The 23,286-nt window shown below is 43.5% G+C and overlaps 3 protein-coding genes across 3 annotated transcripts; all 3 read right to left on the bottom strand.

The window, feature by feature from the left end:
* Window positions 1–1,451: 1,451 nt before the first annotated feature.
* LOC127938950 (trace amine-associated receptor 7e-like) lies at window positions 1,452–2,450 on the bottom strand. The gene has a single exon (XM_052535882.1). It carries the CDS (start codon window positions 2,448–2,450, stop codon window positions 1,452–1,454), a length of 999 nt encoding a protein of 332 aa, XP_052391842.1.
* Window positions 2,451–9,631: 7,181 nt separating this feature from the next.
* On the bottom strand, window positions 9,632–10,644 carry LOC127938520 (trace amine-associated receptor 7e-like). The gene has a single exon (XM_052535183.1). The coding sequence runs from the start codon at window positions 10,625–10,627 to the stop codon at window positions 9,632–9,634; it is 996 nt and encodes a 331-aa protein (XP_052391143.1). The 5' UTR covers window positions 10,628–10,644.
* Window positions 10,645–21,288: 10,644 nt separating this feature from the next.
* LOC127938506 (trace amine-associated receptor 7a-like) lies at window positions 21,289–22,466 on the bottom strand. Its single transcript, XM_052535169.1, has one exon. The coding sequence runs from the start codon at window positions 22,321–22,323 to the stop codon at window positions 21,289–21,291; it is 1,035 nt and encodes a 344-aa protein (XP_052391129.1). The 5' UTR covers window positions 22,324–22,466.
* Between the last annotated feature and the right edge of the window lie 820 nt (window positions 22,467–23,286).

Below are 23,286 nucleotides of genomic sequence, written 5' to 3'. Positions count from 1 at the left end.
GGATCCCTTTAAGATCAATCGGTGCAAGTTTCTTTCAGGTTTTCAAGTTTTCAGTCATGCATTTTAGTCTTAAGGTTTAAGGCTTGTCTGTGAAACAGGGGATGAGGTTTTCCTGATCACAGGTTTTGACATTTTATCATAGTATTACAAGAATAAAGACTGGGGCTAGGTGTGCACATTTCTCAATCTCGGTAAATTTTTGTAATCTACAAGTAACCTGTTCTCAGAAAAGGTCAGCTTGTTAAATTAACTGGGTATTTATTTAACACTATAAATGTGAATTTAATTTAATTCATAATTTTTTTCTGAAACCAGGGATAGAATCAGGCTGGTATCAAATGGGAGCTTGCGTGGGAGGTGGGATGATCTGAAGGAACCTATCCTACGTCAAAACGATTCCAAGTCTATATCACACGAATTCAGTATTTTCAATATGTATTTTAGACATTTAGATGAATTACTAGCAAAAAAGACGTTTGCTCAATTAGGGATAACTGCAGTCTAGAACAATGGGCATGGTGAAAGATTTGTTCATTTACTCTGACCCCTCTCCAGGTTTGTGAGTTTATTAAATACACTGTTTTCTAAGGAAAGAAGCAATAATAATAATTTCAGAGCTAGAACAAGATAAAAAGAACAAAAATTAAGAAACATCAATATAAACTTTCAAGGTTAACACAGTAGAGAAAAGATTGCACAGCAGGTCAAACACAAATAATGTAATTTATTCTGAAGCAATAGTATCATCAGTGCTCTATCAGGTCTTACTTTAATCAGGATATTTGAGTATGTTTGCCTTAAAATAATTTTGAGGTCATTTTTTTTACTTTATGAAGGGCAATATTTTCCTTAACTTAATAAAATATAAGTGTAATCATTTATTTCAAATTCCTAAATTTTATCAATAGTCTAGTGGACAAGTTTTAATGTCGAGCCCTGCTATGGCCTATGTATCATCATCTAAACTTTTCTACCATGAGGATGATGGCCTAAAACACATATTCATCCCCACAATAAATAGACATTCATTAGATATTCAGAATAATATTTAGACTGCTCTGATAAACCTGTTCAATTTTGAAAGTTATACTACATGCTTTGAACAAAGATCTACTAAAGAAGCACATGAAACTTGTGTTTTATTAAAATACATTTATATTTAATTTATAATGAATAATTTTGTAATATATATATCAAATATTCATAGATGTCTAGAGTTAACATTTCTAATCACATTTATGGACATATTACTAAAGTTTGATGTCACCCAGCAAATATTTCACTTTTGAATGCATGTAATTAGGGAGCTTTTTTATTTTTATAAAATGCCTGGTTTTAGTCATCAAAATAACTGAATAATCATATTTTTTACTGTACAATAATGATGTAAAAGAACATTAGAAAATACTAAAACAAACACTAGAAAACTGAGGACAGTTGTTTGTTTTTCATTAAGAGCTTAATGACAGAACATTCATCAGAGAGGAGTCTGTGTTCAATACTTTAAAAGTGATAATTATCTTAACACTTTTCTTAAACCAAGGGTACAACAGAGCATAGAGAAGTGGATTGATGGAGGAATTAAGGTAAAAGAGAACCAAAACACTGTTGATAAGATAAGAAAATGAGTCATCTTTTAAGAAATTTGTTAAAGAAAATATATAATATGGCAGTAAACACAGGAGAAACACAAAAACCAGAATCCCGAGTGCTAATGCGGCTTTTCGCTCTGATTTGTCACTGACTCTATTTTTGGAGGATTCTGTTCTGTTGTGAATCTGAAGAGATCTTATAGCAGTCGCATGTCTCTTAGCAATGACAAAAACATGAGAATATAATATTATAATGAGTGTACAAGGCATAAGAAACACAACTATGAGGTCAATGAGGGATGAAACCTCATCTACGATATAAAGACATTCTCCTGGACACGTGACATCAGTGAATTTTCCATTAACATAAAGAAGAGTAAAGTTATAAAGGAGTGAAAACAGCCAGTTAAATATAGTTGCTATGCAGATCACAGCAGTTGAGATCTTCTCAGAGTAAAGAAAAGGAGAGCTTAAAGCCAAAAAGCGATCAACTGCTATCAGAGCCACAGTATGAACAGACACGCTTGTTGCCTGAAAAGTCACAGAACTGAAAACTGAACACATCACTGGACCAGAAATCCAACATGACTCAATAAGCCAAGATAAGTGAAAGGGCATCACAAAAACTCCCACCAGAAGATCAGACACAGCCAAAGAGAGGATGAGGATGTTCGCAGGTGTGTGGAGCTGCTTGAAGTGACTAACAGAGATGATGACCAGCAGGTTTCCACACACGGTCAGAAGAGACACAGCTGCTGCAGCCGCATACAGAATCACATAGACAGAAAAAGAAACAGATCTCTCTGGACACAAATATTCCTGACAGACATCGCTTTGGTTCATTGCTGTAAGATTCATTGTAAAGCGTATTTCTCCCTGTGACTTCCTTCATATAAAAAATGCATAACCACTTCTGAAGATGCTATATGTATCTCCAACAGCTCTGAATCGCTCATCATCTGAAACACAACCTACACTGATTCCTGGAGGTTCCACAACACCAGATAAAGACAAGCTACCACCCACGCTGCCTTTTATAAACTTGACATGTTGACTCTTTCCAATACCAGCATCAAGGGAGAAAAACATACAGCCGGGAGATCAAACGATTCTGTTCAGGTGAACAAAATAACAAAAACACTGTAAACCTCGACTGTGTGTCTCTGACTCTAAGTTGCATGTAGCATACACACACTGAAAACAGAAGAAGTTTCTAAACATTAAATTAGTCTACTTTAGGTGTCAAACACTCCAGCCAGGGTACAAAAATACAATACAACAAACATTATGAAAGAACCATAAAAATACAATGCAATGGCCTTTACAGTTTAATTTTTTCTTAATGATTTAAAAATGACATGAAATAAATGCAGCCTGAATCGGAGTATGCACAGCCAGCAAATTAGAGATTTGAAATACGATCATGTGTACTGTGGGCCCTTATAAATAAAATTATTTGTGATGTGAGAATGGTATACTTTGCTTTACTCGAAGAACTTGATGCACATGCTCGAGTAACAGAAAGGTTGTACAGAAAACCCTTTGATGGACAGCACTCCCTCATTTCTTATAATCTGGATTCACCAACAATAACGAGGATATAAAACAGATTTCTGTGTTTGCTCACCGGCAGAAACACAAAGCTTCAAAACATGATTATATAACTTAATTACTGAAATGAACACATAACATCATAGATACAGTATAATATTTAAGGGGGAAGTCATGGCCTAGTGGTTAGAGAGTATGACTCCTAACCCTAAGGTTGTTATTTTGAGTCTTGGGCCGGCAATACCACAACTGAGGTGCCCTTGAGCAAGGCACCGAACCCCCAACTGCTCCCTGGGCGCTGCAGCATAAATGGCTGCCCACTACTCCGGGTGTGTATTTTCACAGTGTGTGTGTGTTCCCTGCTGTGTGTGTGCACTTTGGATGGGTTAAATGCAGAGCACAGATCTGAGTATGGGTCACCATACTTGGCTGAATGTCACGTCACTTTCACTTTTAAACACATTTAGGCCTAGTTTCACAGACAGGGTTTTTGTAAAGCCAGGATTAGGCCATAGATCAATTAGGACATTTACGTATTTTTTAAAATATAATTTCCTTAGAAAAAAAACATTCACTAGTTCACGCTTACATATAATTAGCTGATGGTATGGTATGCGTATTAGGCGTGCTGTCCGGGGAAGGGCTCTGAGCTCGGGAATGGCCCGAGCCTAGAGTACCCCCCCTTCCCCGTCTATTCATAAAGTGAACTCAAAGTGAGGAGATGGGGTGGAGGAGGGATGCTGATAAACCATCAATGGATAGAGGTAAGTCAGCGATATTTATACTATGGGATTGTTTACTTGATTATGGTCCACATGTGTCTATCAGGCTAAGTATCTGATGCGCTCCTCCCAAATCTTGGGAGATGTGAGGGTAACTGAGAGGTTTTTTTGTTTTGTTTTTTTTGCAGGATTTGACGAGAGGTCGAGTCTCGTAGTGTCGGACGGTTACGCCTCACCTACCGTCAAATGGAAAGGTAAGTTGCGTGGCCGAGAGACTCTTACCAACGTCCGAAGGGAGCACACGCATCGAACGGGTTAAGTCTCGCCGACCGTAGAGTGGAAAGGTAAAGGTTGTCTGTCCAGGAGGCTCTCGCCGGCGGCCAAAGGGAGCACACGCATCGAACGGGTAAGCCTTGCTGACCATAGAAAAGGAAAAGGTAAGGTTGTCTAACCGGGAGGCTCTTGCCGGCATCCAGAGGGAGCACACAAATCGAATGGGTAAGCCTCTCCGGATGTGGGACAGAAAAAGTAACATTAAGTGACCAGGAGACTCTCGCCAGCATCCAACAGGGACTTCCTGTTCCCAGAAACAACTGGGTAAGCCTCACAGGCTGTAGGATGAAAAAGGTAAGTTTGTGTGGTCGTGAGGCTCTCGCCGATGTCTTATGGGAGTTTTCTACTCACAGCATGAGATGGTTAAGCCTTGATGACCGTAGGAAGGAAAGAGTTTATTTGTGTGTGTTTGGTACTTGCGGCATCGGACAGCTTGCATATTGGGTTTTGCGACCTAGACCACGTGGAATGGTAGTGGTTGTCTGGCCAGGAGGCTCTCGTCAGCGTCCAATGGGAGCACTCGCATAGAACGGGTAAGCCTCGCTGGCCAAGGATGGAAAAGGACACTTTGTTTAGCCGGGAGGCTCTGACCGACCTCCGATAGGAGCTTAGCTCCAGGAATCTAACGGGTAAACCTCTCTGGCTGAAGGACGGAACAGGTTGTCTAGCCGGGAGGCTCTTACCTTCGTCCTAAAGGAACTTCGCTCCCGGAATCGAACGGTTAAGCCTCGCTGGCCAAAAGACGGAAAAGGTAAGGTTGTCTAGCCAGGAGGCTCTCACCTACATCCAATGGAAGCCCCGACTCCATGCATTGGATGGGTAAACCTCTCAGTACGTAAGACAGAATGGCAAAAAGGGTAGCCCCGGGGATTTCACCTACATCCAAAGGGAGTGTGAGCTCCTGGCAACAAACGGGTAAGCCTTGCTGGCCGCAGAATGGAAAAGGTGAGGTTGTCTGGCAGGGAGGCTCTCGTCAGCATCCGATGGGAGCTTGAGCTCCTGGCATCGAAGAGAGAAGCTTCGCCGGCCATAGGATAGAAAAGGTAAGGTTATCTGGCCGGGAGGCTATGGCCGGCATCCGGTGTTTATTTATTTATTTTTTATTATTATTATTATTTTATTTGTATTTTTATTTTTTAATTTGCGACACCGGATGGGTTGTCTCTCTGGCCATCAGAGGGAAAATTTAGATTGTTTTATTTGCGAAGCACCCATTGGTGTTCGGCAAGAGCTTAATTTGCGGTATTTGCGGGTACGTCTTGCCATCGGAGGGAAAATTTGTTTTAGCTGTGATGTACTTGTTCGATAGGTAAGTGTCGCTGACTGAAAGAATATATATCTATATATATATATATATCTATATATATATATATATCTATATATATATATATATATATATATATATATATATATATATATATATATATATTTTTTTTTTTTTTTTTTTTTTTTTTGTGACACTGCTGTGGCAGTGGGGAGATACGGGAAAGGCTCCTGCGGGAGCAGACACTGCTGCGGCAGTGAGGAGGTACAGGAAAGAGTCCTGCGGGAGCAGACACTGCTGCGACAGTGAGGAGGTACAGGAAAGGCTCCTGCGGGAGCAGACACTGCTGCGGCAGTGAGGAGATACGGAAAAGGCTCCTGCGGGAGCAGACACTGCAGCAGCAGTGGGGAGATGTGGAAAACGGAGAAGTAAAGGGGAGCATGCAAAGAGGAGGAGAGATAGCTGTTTGGGCCACCTGCGGAGCTTGCTTCGGCTGCTGTAGATGTTGGCTGCGGGAAGAGTAAAAAGGGTTAGTAACATTTGATGGGGCAAGCTAAAAATGAATGGGTAGCCTACTGTGTTACCGGCTTAGCAATTGGTTGCCTGATTTGACAATTCCTCAAGCCTTGTCCCTTTTATTATGTTCCTGTTGGAAAAGCATCTTTCCTCTCATTTGGTCTCCGGCCTCTTTAGACGGTCTTCAGAGTGGATAAGTTTGGAACGCTGTTTTCACGTTGTAGTATGGACTGTGGAAACAGAGGCAGTGGGGAGATATGGGAATGTCTCGTGCAGGAGCAGACACTGCTTCGGCAGTGGGGAGATACGGGAAAGGCTCCTGTGGGAGCAGCAGATCAGGCTGAGTATCTGACGCGCTCCTCCCGAATGTTGTTAATAAAAACGTCATTTAATCATGTGCATCTTGAGACAAAACAATGGCACTGACATATTTTAAGATCAGTCAGTGCAAGTTTCTTTCAGGTAAAACAGCCCAGTCATGCATTTTAGTCTGGGACTACAGGCTTAAGCCTTGTATGTGAAACAGGGTGATAAGGTTTTCCTGACATGGGGTGTACGGGGGTTTGGACAGAGGTAGTACCTTTGCTGTCTGGCAGCTGCACCCTACCTGGTAGGGTGGACGGGCAACACTGGTCCTCATCCATCTCCTAAATCTCTCACATGTTGGCTCCATGTGCCACACCCCGGTAAACCACCTCAGCTGGCGGCCTAAACCATGTGAGGGGGTGGTGTTCACACTGCACCACTAGGTGGATGAGCTGCTTTTAGCAGCCAACAGCTTAAGGGCGGAGGAGATCCTGGACTGATACAATGGCTGGGGGTGGGGGAGAAATCTACAAATCAGAAGTGGAGCCCTGAAGGTGGACAGATGTCTGTATTCACACATTGCTCTGGCAGCTCCTGCAGCCACGCTGGTGCCAAATGTACTGCTCTGCATTCCTTTGGACTACATCAGTAAGGCCGAGAGAGGAATCTCGACAACTGGGCATCCCAGGATCTCCATACATTTTTCTCAGGCTTGGGCCCTGGAGAGGTCACTCGAGTCACGCTGTTCCAGCGTGAACACAACACGGGAGACAGCAGTTATGAGTTATGCCCAGAGCAGATTGGCGTAAGCTCGGGCACGACAGGTTGTCTCTGACGGTGGGAGGGATCATCATGTCCCACTGGTCAGCTAACGCCTGCCTTAAGCTGGGCAGCCCCCATTCAGTAAGGTGCTGACCCACCACAGTTTGTCTGCTTCAACGGATGCTTGGTGATCAGGGAAACGATCGTAAAGCAGACTGCAAAACCAGCACGAGGCAAAATAAGAAGGAAATAAAAACAAACAGCCAGCCCTGCGGCTGGTAAGCTGGAATGTCATAGCCATATGCCCTGGCCACTTTAACAAACTACACCAGGTTGACAATGCCAGGAAGACATTATCAACCGTGAGCTGACACGACTGAACTTTGACATTGCTGCTCTTCAGGAGACCAGGCTCCCTTCCAGCGGCAGCCTTAGAGAACAGGACTACACGTTCTTCTGGCAGGGAAAGGAGCCTAAGGAGCCTCGAATACACAGCGTTGGATTTGCAGTGAGGAACTCCATGCTGTCCTCAATTGAGCCGCCTTATGGAGGTATTCCCAGAATCCTCTTCCTCCAAGGGTGTACTCACACTAGGCACGGTTGCCATGAACCGGGCCCGAGTACGATTGTCCCCCCTCCCCACTCCCCCTCTGGCCTGCACTCACAAATAGGGTTTCAGCATTCGTGCCGGAGCACGCTTACGTCATTATGGTGCGACGGTTTCGGGATAAACAGGAAGAGCGGCGCTCTCTCAACACAATGGAGTCCATCGCTCTGTTTTCTTTGTGGATAATTTTGTGTCATGTGGTCCACGGTGGTCCACAGCCCTCTCACAGCCTGTTGTTAAACAGATGTGTCGCCTTAGTGGCGCGAAAATTTTCACGTAATCGTGCTGCTCGTATGAGAATGTTTGCAAGGTACCAGCTGAAGTGCAGCAAGGACTTTGCAGTTTTGAGTTTTTAAGTGTTTTGCACCTCTGCCGTAGACCATAGCGACCTTTTCCCTGCAATGTTGGTTTTGGAGCATCGCAAAACCGTGACGCAACGCGTCCTTTTCCGTGCTCCGGCACGGTTAGCGCTCACACTGCATGCGAACCGCACCTGAGTCCAACTGAACCGTGCTCTGGTGGTCAAACGCACTCGGGCACGGTTCAAACTGGCTAGTGTGAGTACACCCCAACTCTCTACCTCTTCAGGTCCAGTTAACATGCTGAGCATCTGTGCTCCTAAACTCTGCTCCTCAGAGTCAAAGGATGGATTTTATGAAGAGCTTGAGACCACCATCAAAGAGATCCCTACCACAGAACACCTGTTCCTACTTGGGGATTTAACGATTACAACTCCTGGCCCCGTTGTATTGACCCCTTTGCCATCGGCAAACTTAACAAAAATAGACAGAGACTGTTAGAACTTTGTTCGTGCCATGACCTGTTAATCTCAAACAGGTTCTTCTCAGCCAAACCCTGCCATCGAGTGTCCTGGCGACATTCCAGATCCTGTCACTGGCACCAGCTGGATATTGCCATTACCAGAATACCCCTGCTGAACTGTATTGTTACTATCCGCAGTTACCACAGCACCGACTGTGACACTGACCACTCTCTTGTTGGGAGCAAGGTAGACACAAAGACAATATGGACACGGTCCATATCACTAGGTAAAATTGCTTATTTCTCTGGATTTAAACCTTCTTTGAAACAATTGGGATATTTTAATAATAAATAAAAAAACGTACATTTTGTGCCTTTAATATAAACGTGTAATGTTACACAGGAGAGAAAAAATTGCACAGCAGGTTAAACAAATTTTTTTTTTTGGCGTAAATGCAATTTATTTTGAAGCAATAGACTCATCAGTGCTCTATCAGGTCTTACTTTAATAAGATTATTTGTGATGTTTGCCTTAAATTTATTTCCTGGACATTTTTTTACTTTTTGAAGGGCAATATTTTCCTTAACCAATTAAATATAAATGTCATAATTTACATCAATTTTTTTTACATTTTATCAATAGTCAAGTAGACAAACTTTAATGTCTGGCCCTACCATGGCCTATATATCTTCATCTAAACTGTTCTACCATGAGGCCTAAAACACGTATTCATCCCCACAATAACTAGACATTCATTAGATATTCAGAACAAGAAGATTGCTCTGATAAACCTGTTAAATGTTTAAAGTTATAATCCATGTTTTTACCAAAAGTTTGACCAGAGAAGCAAATGAAAATCGCTTTTTATTATAATTAATTTATATTGAATTAATAATTTTGTAATATTCTATAATGAAAAAGAGTAGATCAGTTTCATAGATGTCTTGAGTTAACATTTCTAATCATATTTATGGATATACTACTGATCTGTTGAAAACTGTTTTTTTTTATGTCATCCAACAAACATTTTCACTTTTGATAAACAATGCTGATTTGTGCATGTAATGAGGAAGCTGTTTTTGAAAAACATGCCTTGTTTTATTCATCAGAATATAATAATAACCATATTTTTACTGCACAATAATGATCAAAATTAACATTAGAAAATACCGATACATAAATAACAGAAAACTGAGGGCAGACGTTTCTTTTTCATTAAGAGTTTAATGAAAGGACATTCATCAGAGAGGAGTCTGTGTTCAATATTTTAAAAGTAATAATTATCTTAACACTTTTCTTAAACCAAGGGTACAACAGAGCATAGAGAAGTGGATTGATGGAGGAATTAAGGTAAAAGAGAACCAAAACACTGTTGATAAGATTAGAAAATGAGTCATTTTTTAAAAAATTTGTTAAAGAAAAAATATAATACGGCAGTAAACACAGGAGAAACACAAAAACCAGAATCCCGAGTGCTAATGCGGCTTTTAGCTCTGATTTGTCACTGACTCTGTTTTTGGAGGATTCTGTTCTGTTGTGAATCTGAAGAGCTCTTATGGCAGTCACATGTTTTTTAGCAATGACAAAAACATGAGTGTATAATATTATAATAAGTGTACAAGGCATAAGAAACACAACTATGAGGTCAACGAGGGATGAAACCTCATCTACGATATAAATACATTCTCCTGGACACATGACATCAGTGAAGTTATTAACGTAAAGAAGAGTAAAGTTATAAAGTAGTGAAAACAGCCAGTTAAATAGAGTTGCTATGCAGGTGACAGTGGGTGAGATCTTTTCAGAGTAAAGAAAAGGAGAGCTTAAAGCCAAAAAGCGATCAACTGCTATCAGAGCCACAGTATGAACAGACACGGTTGGTGCCTGAAAAGTCACAAAACTGAAAACTGAACACATCACTGGGCCAGAAATCCAACATGACTCAATAAGCCAAGATAAGTGAAACGGCATCACAAAAACTCCAACTAGAAGATCAGACACAGCCAAAGAGAGGATGAGGATGTTCGCAGGTGTGTGGAGTTGCTTGAAGTGACTAACAGAGATGATGACCAGCAGGTTTCCACACACGGTCAGAAGAGACACAGCTGCTGCAGCAGCATACAGAATCACATAGACAGAAAAAGAAACAGATCTCTCTGGACACAAATATTCCTGACAGACATCACTTTGGTTCATTGCTGTAAGATTCATGTGTGAAGTACTCTGGAGAGACATCAAATCTTGAATTGTTTAGAACAAAGCAACAATGAATTTGAATCTATTAGTTATATGTCCACAAGAGTGAGTCCAGTCCCATTCGGTGCTCAGTGTAAAGGGTTTGCATTGTTCCCAGTGAGCAGGATGACACCAACTTTGGCAAACAATGCATTTTAAAAAAAAATTTATATACGCAAATGTCTCCTCCCCTCGACAACAAATGTTTAATAATGTGCTTCTGCTGGGAGTTTTTGTTAATAACATCTTCATCTTTGCTCATAATCACAATTTTTTTTTTCATTCTTTCATCATTATATTTTCAATTTCAAACTCAATACACAAGTGTTGTTTTCACTTTTAAATGAAAAACAAAGAAATAAAACAAAAAATCTATGTACTTTCCATAATTTTTTCCACAATGTTCACTTGCCAAATTTGCATAAACATTTTATTATTATTACATATTATTTTACATATTATTTATAACATTAATATAACATTTGAAAGAAAGAAGATAAATTACTGCCTAAACAATAAATTAATTAGGCATCCCTTTAACAAGAATTTTGCATTTGTTTCTCATTTTCAGCTCTGTGTGTGAGCAGGTCAAAGGTGAACAAGACTGTCATTAGAGCGGAGCTTAATATGTGTAACGATAAAAACTCCATACTCATCGGGAAGAAGGAGGCGGGAACCGGCGGACAATCAAAACACTTTAATATTCAAAATAAACAAAACAGCGCGTCAGCCCCTCGCGGCGACTGACGCGCACAAATAAAAGCCAAAACATAAAATAATATCCCAGGCCTGGTCCTCTCTCGTCCTTCACGGTCGTCACTCCAGTTTTATATCCTTCCATCTCCTACGTGGGACTCGATACTGGCGGTGGGGCGCAGGTGTAGCTCATCTTCAATCACTACACCTGGCCTCACTCCTCGTTCCCACGCCTCTCGGCCCCGCCCCACTCGCCACAATATGCAACTCCACATTTGACATTGTCTCCATCTAGCGGTTATTTCCTGTCACAACGTGTCAGCTGGTAAACCTAATTCCTCTTCAAGAACTCGAGCTACGTCGAGAACGCTTTAGGGAATGCCTCCAGCATGACGTCTCTGAATAAGGTGTGTATTCAGTCCAATGGATGGCTGAGACATCATAGGTGGGTGGCATCAGAGACCAGGAAGCATAAAAGCACAAGCATTCACTCTCAGCATTCACTCTCAGCATTCACTCTCAGAAGGCTGTCTTTGAGGAGTGAGCCTTCATTGCCGTTTCTCGTGGTGCCAGCCCCGCTTTCGCTGAGGCGGAGCAGTGGTTGTGCCCACAGGTTTCGCTTTCGGATCTGCTGGAAGGAATGCAGATGGGCAAATCCCTTTCTTCTTCCTTAACCACCAGATCCGGCGCCCGCTCTCGGGGGTTTTGAAGCCCACGTTTGCGGATTGATGTGGAAGGTGTTGATGAGCTCGCCAGTTGCACAAGCATCAGTTGAACAAGCACCAGTTACACAAACATATTTTGCCTAATATTATAATAAGCAGAATTAATGAGGAGTGGAGCTCGCTCTGTCGGCTCTCGGGGAGCTGATTGTGCTTTTCTGGCATTTAAGCGCTCCACTCTTGCAGGGCACGCTCCGAGGAGTGTGTCCGTTCATGCGATCTTGCAGTTGTGGTCATGCTGCGGCTAAGGCCTAGGACTTTTTGAGGGCCATCTCTCTCTGGGGAAGAGCGGTGTACACCGCATTAGATGGTGCCCGTCTCTCCTCAGTGCCCTCAGGAGATCGATCTGCCAACCCTGACAGTGTTCCAGGATTCAGCGGTCTCCACAGAGGTCTCTAGAGCAGCTAGTACAGTCATTCGACCGCTTCAGGGTACAGAGCTAGTGGCTCTAGGTGTACCAGAGGCCAGTCTCGCGAGACTGGTTCACTTTGGAGGTCACATGGTGGTGTGGGAGTCCCTGCCAATTGTGCTTCATGGGGCCCTGCCCTGAGCAGGCTCTGGTCTAGTCTTCCTAGCAGACGACGTGGGTCTGAGGACCGTCGTTTTTAGGAAACTTCAGCTACAAGTGTCCTGATGCTGTGGCTCAGGACCTCGGAGGGCAGGCCCCTCTGGGGAAGAGCGGTGTACACCGCATTACACGATGCCTAAGGAGATTGATCTGCCAACCCTGCCAGTGTTCCAGGGCGCAGCAGTCTCCAGTGCTTCTCTCAGTTACTGCCTGGAAACGTAGTGGTGCTAAGATCCTTGTGATCCTTTTGAGAGGCTGATTCCATTTGTAGACTATTTGGCAGTGTGAAAACTACTGCCAGATGTGTCTCACTGGGTCCTTCACACTGTAGTGAGAGGCCACACAATCCAGTTATGGTGGGTTGCAGAGTCCTGGTGCTACAGCCGGTACTTCATTGTTCCGAGGAAGGATGAGGTGTTGTGTCATTTTTTAGATCTGTGTTTTTTTAACCGCTCAGTTAGGGGACTGAAGTTCAGCACACTTGCACAGGCCAACTCCGAGGACTGGTGTGTCACAATCTCTCAAAAAGATGCACTTATCTCCATCCTTCTTCATCTGAAGTTCCTGAGGTTTGCTTTTCAAAAGCCTACCAATACGGATCTTCCTCTGACCTTGCACTCTCACCCCACACTTTCACAACTCAACCACATTGATGATTTGTTGATATTGGCTCAATCAGAGCAGATGATGATTTGGCATCGAGGTGTTATTCTCGCTCACATGAAAGAGCTGGGGTTAAGACTTAACGCCAAGAAAAGTGTGCGTTTCACCCTGCCTGCGATCTGTGGAGTGGCCACCATCTGACATGGCATATCATCTGCCCGAGGATGCTGGCCATGCTTTGAGCATTACATTACTTTCTCCCAGACCTAAGAGGTCACCATGTGCTGCTGCACACCGACAAAATAGCAGTGGTCTCTTGCATCATCCACCAAGTTGGTTTGCGCTCATGCCATTTATACAAACTAGTGTACCAGATCCTTGTGTGGTCCCAGGGTGAACTCCTTTCACTGAGAGCAGTCCACATTCCAGGGCATATTAATATGGGAGCAGACATCCTGTCGAGGCAGGGGCCGAGGCCTGGGGAATGGCGGCTTCACACCGAGGTGATGAAGCAGAGTTGGAGAGCTTGGCCAGACTCGGGTGTATCTGTTTGCAACTCAAGACACATTGCACTGTCCCGTCTGGCTTCCTCTGACTCATCCAGCTCCACTTGGGCTGGACGCCATGGTACAGATGTGGCTGAGGCTTCATCTGTACATTTTCATCAGGAGAGATCACCTCTCGCAGGCGGAGGGTGCATGCCCGCATGGAGCTTAGAGGCTGTAGGTGTGGTCTCTGAGAAGGCACAACTCTTAGCTTCGGGTCTCTCAGCCAAAGTTGTTAAGACCGTTCTCCAATCCAGAGCTCCCTCAATGAGGAATCTGTATGCCTTGAAGTGGAAGCTTTTCAGTTCTTGGTGCAGAGACTGCCAGTTCAACCCAGTTAACTGCCCAGTTGATACAGTGCTGGAGTTCCTGCAGGCCCTTCTCTCAGTCAGTGGGCAGAAACCCTCTGGTTACATTTTTCCTCCATGCTGCACTGAGGCTGAGGCCTGTTGTGGCAAAATTAAATCAACTCTCATCAGCATAAGAGACAGACTCACTCTCAGGGTTTAATTAAAAAGAAAGCTTTTGTTCTTTGCAAAGAAGGTGAGACAGTCATACAGCAACACTGAGTTCCCTGCAGAGTGCGAACGACCCAGGAAGAGGGCAGTCCTCCACCTTGTATCCCTCTGCTGCGTCAAGGTTACAAAGTCTTAGAAGCTGTAAATTTCCATGGATAACATAAAAAAGACTCTCTGTGGTTTGTTTCTCACACATTTAGGACTTAGGTGACACCCTCAGGTCACCCTCAGGCATTGTCCCCCCACTATATGGCCCAATGACCCTCTCAGGTCATTCTCAGACATCTGTTTCCCCCCCAGCAATTCTAAGTAAACACATGCATATATAGGCATACAGAAGCAGTGTTAAATGAATTTTTCCACCACAGGCCTCTGGCCAGAAGAAGCTTATGCTAAGTGGTTATCAGGATGCTATCCTAAGCCTCGAGTCCTCTGATCTCGCCTCTCTTGGGGGTCAAGACTCACTCCTTCTGAATTTTAGCCATTGGATGGGTTGTCCCCGATTACTGTCAGGGTCCTGTCTCCTTCTCTTGCTTTAGCTGTGCTCTTCCACACTAGGCAGAGATTTGAAAGTCTGATGGCGTGGGCATTCTCATTCCCCAAAGTGTTCTCGACGCAGCTCGATTTCCTGAAAAAGAACGTCTAAGGTTATTTATGTAACCCTGGTTCCTCGAAGGAACGAGATTGTGCGTTGCAGTGCCACACTTCCTGAATCTCTGGCCTGAGCTAGCTTCATCCTTTGAGGCTGGTTGCCGGCTTCACTGCTCGTGCTTTTATGCTTCCTGGTCTCTGATGTCACCCGCCTATGACGTCTCACCCATCCATTGGACTGATTACACACGTAATTCAGAGACGTCACGCTGGAGGCGTTCCCCAAAGCGTTCTAGATGCAGTGTCTCATTCCTTCAAGAACCAGGGTTACATACGTAACCTTAGACTTTATTCTCTTTTTAGGACATATAACATTTGTACGCAACAATATCATAGAGATAGACAAATGGCACCAGCTGGATATTTTCATTACCAGAAGACCCCTGCTGAACTTTATTCTTACTACCCAGTTACCACAGCACCAACTGTTCAATTCAATTGAATTCATTTGAGTTTATTTGTATAGCACTTTTTACGATACAAATCATTGCAAACGTCTCGGTTACGTATGTAACCATGGTTCCCTGAATAGGGAACGAGATGCTGCGGTTACGTCACCGGCTATGGGAACACCCCTCGGTGTGACGAATGTCTGAAGCCCTATACCATCTCGCCAATCCTATTGGCCAAATAGTGCTTGGCACCACCCTTACGCATGTGCACGCATCATATACCTGGGTGCCGCGCGCTATTTCGCTCAGATTTCATGAACTGAAGAAGAAGACTGCTATCAAGGTATGGCACGTCCAGGACCGCAGCATCTCGTTCCCTATTCAGGGAACCATGGTTACATACTTAACCGAGATGTTCCCTTTCATAGGTCACTTCGATGCTGCGGTGACGTCATCGGCTATGGGAACACTATACCATAACGCCTGACGTACCTGATAGCTGGAATCCAAGGAAGCATCTGCTCAAGCGGAGAGAACCTGGGAGCCAGGGGCCATCCTCACATCCAGACTGTAAGACTTGATAAAAGTGCTCGGTGAGGACCAACCTGCCGCAGCACAGATATCATCCATAGAAGATCCACTGAGAAAAGCTTGAGAAGAAGCCACTGCTCTTGTGGATTTTGCTTTAACTCCTAAGGGCGAAGCGAGTCCGCGCGCCTCATAGGCTAAAGATATTGCTTCCACCAGCCAATGGGAAATGCGCTGTTTTGTAACAGCATGGCCTTAATCTTATGTCCAAAACAGACACTACAGCTGGTCAGACTCACGCCATGGGGCTGTACGATCCAGATAAGCCTTTAAAGCTCTCACAGGGCAAAGACTTAGATCTCCTGACCCCGCCTCAGCAGGAACCACTTGCTGAAAGCGAAAGGGATTAGATGCGACCTTAGGGACATAATTAGGCCTCGGTCGCAACAACACCTTCACAGAGCCCGGTGCAAATTCCATGCACGAGGGTGAGACAGAGAGAGCCTGTAAATCCCCAACTCTCTTGAGGGAGGATAAAGCCATAAGAAGAACCGTCTTCAGAGTCAGAATTTTATCCGGTACAGTTTCCAAGGGCTCAAACGGATGCCCTGATAAACCTTGCAACACAATAGATAAATCCCATGAAGGAACTTGCACGGGCTGGAAAGGCCTCAGCCGTCGCGCACCCTGTATGAAACAAGAAACCAGTGGATTACATTTTTCCTCCATGCTGCACTGAGACTGAGGCCTGTTGTGGCAAAATTAAATCAACTCTCATCAGCATAAGAGACAGACTCACTCTCAGGGTTTAATTAAAAAGAAAGCTTTTGTTCTTTGCAAAGAAGGTGAGACAGTCATACAGCAACACTGAGTTCCCTGCAGAGTGCGAACGACCCAGGAAGAGGGCAGTCCTCCACCTTGTATCCCTCTGCTGCGTCAAGGTTACAAAGTCTTAGAAGCTGTAAATTTCCATGGATAACATAAAAAAGACTCTCTGTGGTTTGTTTCTCACACATTTAGGACTCTCACAGGGCAAAGACTTAGATCTCCTGACCCCGCCTCAGTAGGAACCACTTGCTGAAAGCGAAAGGGATTAGATGCGACCTTAGGGACATAATTAGGCCTCGGTCGCAACAACACCTTCACAGAGCCCGGTGCAAATTCCATGCACGAGGGTGAGACAGAGAGAGCCTGTAAATCCCCAACTCTCTTGAGGGAGGATAAAGCCATAAGAAGAACCGTCTTCAGAGTCAGAATTTTATCCGGTACAGTTTCCAAGGGCTCAAACGGATGCCCTGATAAACCTTGCAACACAATAGATAAATCCCATGAAGGAACTTGCACGGGCTGGAAAGGCCTCAGCCGTCGCGCACCCTGTATGAAACAAGAAACCAGTGGATTACATTTTTCCTCCATGCTGCACTGAGGCCTGTTGTGGCAAAATTAAATCAACTCTCATCAGCATAAGAGACAGACTCACTCTCAGGGTTTAATTAAAAAGAAAGCTTTTGTTCTTTGCAAAGAAGGTGGAAAGGCCTCAGCCGTCGCGCACCCTGTATGAAACAAGAAACCAGTGGATGATGGCCCACTGAGGCACCATCTATACATTCGTGGTAAGCTGAAATGGCTGCCACGTAAAACTTTAGAGTGGCTGGCCTCACTCCATCCGAAAAACGGTCCTGATGGAACTCCAGTACTGAAGCCACTGGGCAGTAAACTGGATCCATATTACGAATTTCACACCATGTCGTAAACAGTCTCCACTTGAAAGCATATAAGCGTCTCGTAGAAACTGCTCTAGAATTCAGTATAGTCTCAGTAGTTTCAACAGAAAGACCGGGACATACTAACTCACTCCGCTCAGAGGCCACGCCCACAGTTTTCCTTAGATCTGGCCTCGGGTGCCAAATCATTCCCTGTGCTTGTGATAATAAATCCTGTCTGAGGAGAATCTCCTATGGAGAGCCCGCTAACAGACTGATCAGGTCCGCAAACCACGGCTGTGTGTGCCACCGCGGAGCCACCAGCAGGGTGTACTTCTTCTATAGCCCCTTTGCTCAGCAGAGTTGACATCTCCGGTCGCAGCACCGCTATTTCCATCGGTTTCACAACCGTGGAAAGAATTCCGCGGAAAGGAGGCAGGCCTTTTCGAAACTGAATGGTGTATCCGTGACGAATTGTGCGTAACACCCATCGGGCAAGCGTTCCCATGCAGTCCGAAACTACATTAGCGGTCTCAAGATTTCTGCTTACTTCAACGCTGTCATACATGTTAAAATGTCCGGGCACAAAAAGCTTGTGGCGTTCGTGCACAGGGGAAGTGCATGCGTAAAAGTCATTGCGTCTCGTTGTGTATAATCCTAAAAAGTGTCCACGGCAGGAATTAGGCCAACAGATTGAACATCGGGCTCTGCCGCTAGCGGAAAAGCGGTGGCTGTGTGAGCCGTCATAAACGGGTCTTCTGTGCAAGACCCCTGAATCGTCCCTCGAATTCTGAAAGCGGTTGAGCGAGAACGTGAAGGCACCTGACGGCGTTCAACCTCCCTGGATCTGCGAGGAATCAGCTGGCGGAAAGCGGCTGATTGCTGTTTCGCTGCCCTGAATTTTTCCCCCACCGAAGTGACAGCCTCTCCGAACAAACCGTCCTTAGAAACAGGGGCATCCATGAGGAAAGATTTGTCCTTTTTTTTGATGTCAGTGAGATTAAGCCAGAGGTGGTGCTCAACCATAATCAAACCAGCCATGGAATGGCCCACTGCTCGAGCAGTATGTTTGGTAGCACTTAGCGCCAAATCCGTTGCTCGCCGTAATTCCTTCAATGCCTCGGGTGTGATACCCTCCCCTTCATCTAGTTCCTTTAATAGCTCCGCTTGGTAGGCCTGAAGGACCGCCATAGAGTGGAGCGAAGCAGCCGCCTGGTCAGCGGCCATGTAGGATTTCCCAACTAGGCTGGACGTGACTCGACACACCTTAGAGGGAAGAAGGGGGCGAGACTTCCATGCCGCGGCCAAATTAGGCGCGAGGTGTTCGGCGAGAGCCTCTTCCAAGAGAGGCATTGCTGCATAGCCATTGTTCGCCATATCGGAAATGGTGGCGAAATCCGCCACCGTTAGTAATCCGCGCCGAGAACGGCTGTTTCCAGGACCTCGAAACCTCTTGGTGGAGGTCCGAGAAAAAAGGTAAAGGCCTTCGGGGCTGTGCAGGTGTCTGACTAGTAAGAAAACGGTTGTCCAGCTTAGATGAAGGTTGGGCCTCTGCCTTCTCAACCTCCCAATCCAGTCCCAATTTACCCACCACGCGAGAAACCACATCCAACAGCTCGCTGTAGGAGGGGGATTCACGCCTCTCCTGTCCGCCAGGAGGGAGAGGGCTAGTGTCGGCCGCAAAATCCTCAGACCCCGAGGCCGCGGTGGATAAAACGTCGTCATCATAGCGTCCACAACCGAAGGTGATGGCACTACATGCCTTCGGTGTGGGCTGAAAATCCTCATTAGAGAAGACGACAGGCTCAATAAAACTTTTATCATGCACCAGAGTAGGTGGAGAGCGAGCGATGTGGAGAATATTCCAGCACTGCGCTGTCCTCCAAATCCATGTCGCACGTGTCACCCCAAGCTATCGCCTCGTACGGTGCCTCGGCAGTCGCAGAAGTGACATGGCGGGGGTTAGACACGGGGGCGACATCAGAAAATACTTCCACCCTCGAGAGCAGTACTCTGAGCCGCAGGCCATCACAATGGGGACAAGAAGAAAGGCCGCTAAGTGCCGCCTGTGCGTGATGTAAACCTAGACATACTACGCACCTTTCATGAGAGTCTCCCTTCATGATGTACCTGGTACACGGCTCCTTACACTTTCGAAAACTCATCGCGTCCGTGAAGAGGAGTTAACACTGCTCGTAGAAAACCGCTGAAGAACGCGAGATGATTCCTAGGGCAGAGATGATTCGCTTCCCTGAAGGAATGAAATCTGAGCAAAATAGCGCGCGGCACCCAGGTATATGATGCGTGTGCATGCGTAAGGGTGGTGCCAAGCGCTATTTGGCCAATAGGATTGGCGAGATGGTATAGGGCTTCAGACACTCGTCACACTGAGGGGTGTTCCAATAGCCGGTGACGTCACCGCAGCATCGAAGTGACCTGTGAAAGGGAAGTAACTTTACAGAAAATTAAGTTACTACAATATTTAGTAGTAGCTTATAAGTGGTGACTGAATATGAAAAAAATATTGGTCACCAATCTTTTTACATTTTTAACACACCCTGTTAGCTTAGATAATTTAGAAGTTTCATCTGGTCTCATTGAGATATATAGTTGAGTATCATCAGCATAACAGTGAAGTCAAACATTTTCAGAGAGGGAAACATTTGAAATGGGACTGTGACACTGACCACTCTCTTATTGGGAGCAAGGTAGACACAAAGACAATATGGACAAGGTCCGTGTCACTAGTTAAAATTCCTTTTTTTCTCTGGATTTAAACATTCTTCAAAACAATTGGGATACTTTAATAAAAAAATCTTACATATTGTGCCTTTAATATAAACATGTAATGTTACACAGGAGAGAAAAGATCGCACAGCAGGTTAAACAATTCTTTTTTTAAATTTTTGGGCGTAAATGCTATTTTTATTTGAAGCAATAACCTCATGAAAGTGAAAGTCGTGACATTTGCCAAGTATGGTTACCCATACTCGGAATTGGTGCTCTGCATTTAACCCATCCAAGTGATGTTTGCTTTAAATTTATTTCTAGGACATTTTTTTTTTTACTTTTTAAAGGACAACTAATTAAATATACATGTCATAATTTATATAAAATCTTTTAATTTTATCAATAGTCAAGTGGACATGCTTTAATTTTCGGCCCTGCTATGGTCTATGTCTCATCATCTAAACTGTTCTACCATGAGGATTATGGCCTAAAACACGTATTCATCCCCACAATAACTAGACATTCATTAGATATTCAGAACAATAATAAGACTGCTCTGATAAACCTGTTAAATATTGAAAGTTATATTCCATGTTTTTACCAAATATTTGACCAAAGAAGCATATGAAACTCGACTTGTATTAGAATAAATTTATATTTCATTAATAATTTTGTAATATTCTAAAAATAAAAAGAATTATCAGTTTTACAGATTCTCTCAGAACTAACATTTTGAATCAAATTTATGGATATATCACTGATCTGTTGAATTTTTTTTTTCATGTCATCAAACAAACATTTTCACTTTTGATAAACAATGCTGATTTGTGCATGTAATGAGGAAGCGGTTTTTGAATAACATGCCTGGTTTTATTCAACAAAATATATGAATAATCATATTTTTACTGCACAATAATGATCAATACAAAAAAATACTAAAACATAAACAATAGAAAACAAAGGACAGTTGTTTGTTTTTCATTAAGAGTTTAATGAAAGGACATTCATCAGAGAGGAGTCTGTGTTCAATACTCTTAAAGTAAGAATTATCTTTACACTTTTCTTAAACCAAGGGTACAACAGAGCATAGAGAAGTGGATTGATGGAGGAATTAAGGTAAACGAGAACCAAAACACTGTTGATAACTTTAGAAAATGAGTAATCTTTTAAGAAATTTGTTAAAGATAAAATATAAAATGGAAGTAAACACAGGAGAAACACAAAGACCAAAATCCCAAGTGCTAATGCAGCTTTTAGCTCTGATTTGTCACTGACTCTGTTTTTGGAGGATTCTGTTCTGTTGTGAATCTGAAGAGCTCTTATAGCAGTTGCATGTTTTTTAGCAATAACAAAAACATGAGAATATAATATTATAATGAGTGTACAAGGCATAAGAAATATAACTATGAGGTCAACGAGGGATGAAACCTTGTCTATGATATAAAGACATTCTCCTGGACACATGATACCAGTGAAGTTATTAATGTAAAGAAGAGTCAAGTTGTAAATGAGTGAAAACAGCCAGTTAAATATAGTTGCTATGCAGGTGACAGTGGGTGAGATCTTCTCAGAGTAAAGAAAAGGAGAGCTTAAAGCCAAAAACCGATCAACTGCTATCAGAGCCACAGTATGAACAGACACACTTGGTGCCTGAAAAGTCACAAAACTGAAAACTGAACACATCACTGGGCCAGAAATCCAACATGATTCAATAAGCCAAGATAAGTGAAATGGCATCACAAAAACTCCCACCAGAAGATCAGACACAGCCAAAGAGAGGATGAGGATGTTCGCAGGTGTGTGGAGCTGCTTGAAGTGACTAACAGAGATGATGACCAGCAGGTTTCCACACACGGACAGAAGAGACACAGCTGCTGCAGCCGCATACAGAATCACATAGACAGAAAAAGAAACAGATCTCTCTGGACACGAATATTCCTGACAGACATCGCTTTGGTTCACTGTTGTAAGATTCATGTGTGAAGTACTCTGGAGAGACATCAAGTCTTCCTTCATGAATTGTATAGAACAAAGCAACAATGAATTTGAATCTATTAGTTGTATGTCCACCAGAGTGAGTCCAGTCCCATTCGGTGCTCAGTGTAAAGGGTTTGCATTGTTCCCAGTGAGCAGGATGACACCAACTTTGGCAAACAATACATTTTACAAATTTTTTTTATATACGCAAATGTCTCCACCCCTCAACAATAAATGTTTAATAATGTGCTTCTGCTGGGAGTTCATGTTAATTACATCTTCATCTTGCTCATAATCACAATTTTTTTTTCATTCTTTCATCATTAAATTTTCAATTTCAAACTCAATACACAAAAAGTGTTGTTTTCACTTTTAAATGAAAAACAAACAAATAAAACAAAAAAATATATGCACTTTCCATAATATTTTCCACAACGTTTACTTGCCAAATTTGCGATACTAAATTTAGCACTTTTATCTAAAGTAGAAGTAATTCAACATTATTTACATAATTTAAATTTCAAACTGCTATAAATCATGGTGTAAAAAACTAAAGCTTTTCAAATATAACATTTGAAAGAAAGAAGATAAATTACTGCCTAAACAATAAATTAATTAGGCACCCTTTTAGCAAAAATTTTGCATTTGTTTCTCATTTTCAGCCCTGTGTGTGAGCAGGTCAAAGGTGAACAAGACTGTCCTTAGAGCGAAGCTTAACATGCAACTCCACATTTGACATTGTCTCCATCTATTGGTTATTTCCTGTCACAACGTGTCAGCTAGTAAACCTAATTCCTCTTCAAGACGCTTTAGGGAACGCCTCCAGCATGACGTCTCTGAATAACTTGTGTAATCAGTCCAATGGATGGCCGAGACATCATAGGCGGGTGGCATCAGAGACCAGGAAGCATAAAAGCACAAGCATTCACTCTCAGCATTCACTCTCAGAAGGTTGTCTTTGAGGACTGAGCCTTCATTGTCGTTTCTCGTGGTGCCAGCCCC

Source organism: Carassius gibelio, chromosome A20 (genome assembly GCF_023724105.1).
Source record: "Carassius gibelio isolate Cgi1373 ecotype wild population from Czech Republic chromosome A20, carGib1.2-hapl.c, whole genome shotgun sequence".
In the NCBI taxonomy this organism is placed as follows: Eukaryota; Metazoa; Chordata; class Actinopteri; order Cypriniformes; family Cyprinidae; genus Carassius; species Carassius gibelio.
Note: the sequence above shows the minus strand (reverse complement) of the source record. Positions and strands in the feature narration are given on the sequence as shown.

Coding starts and splice junctions, on each gene's coding strand:
- LOC127938506 (XM_052535169.1), bottom strand. CDS start 22,323: ATGAAGGAAGACTTGATGTCTCTCCAGAGTACTTCACACATGAATCTT.
- LOC127938950 (XM_052535882.1), bottom strand. CDS start 2,450: ATGAATCTTACAGCAATGAACCAAAGCGATGTCTGTCAGGAATATTTG.
- LOC127938520 (XM_052535183.1), bottom strand. CDS start 10,627: ATGAATCTTACAGCAATGAACCAAAGTGATGTCTGTCAGGAATATTTG.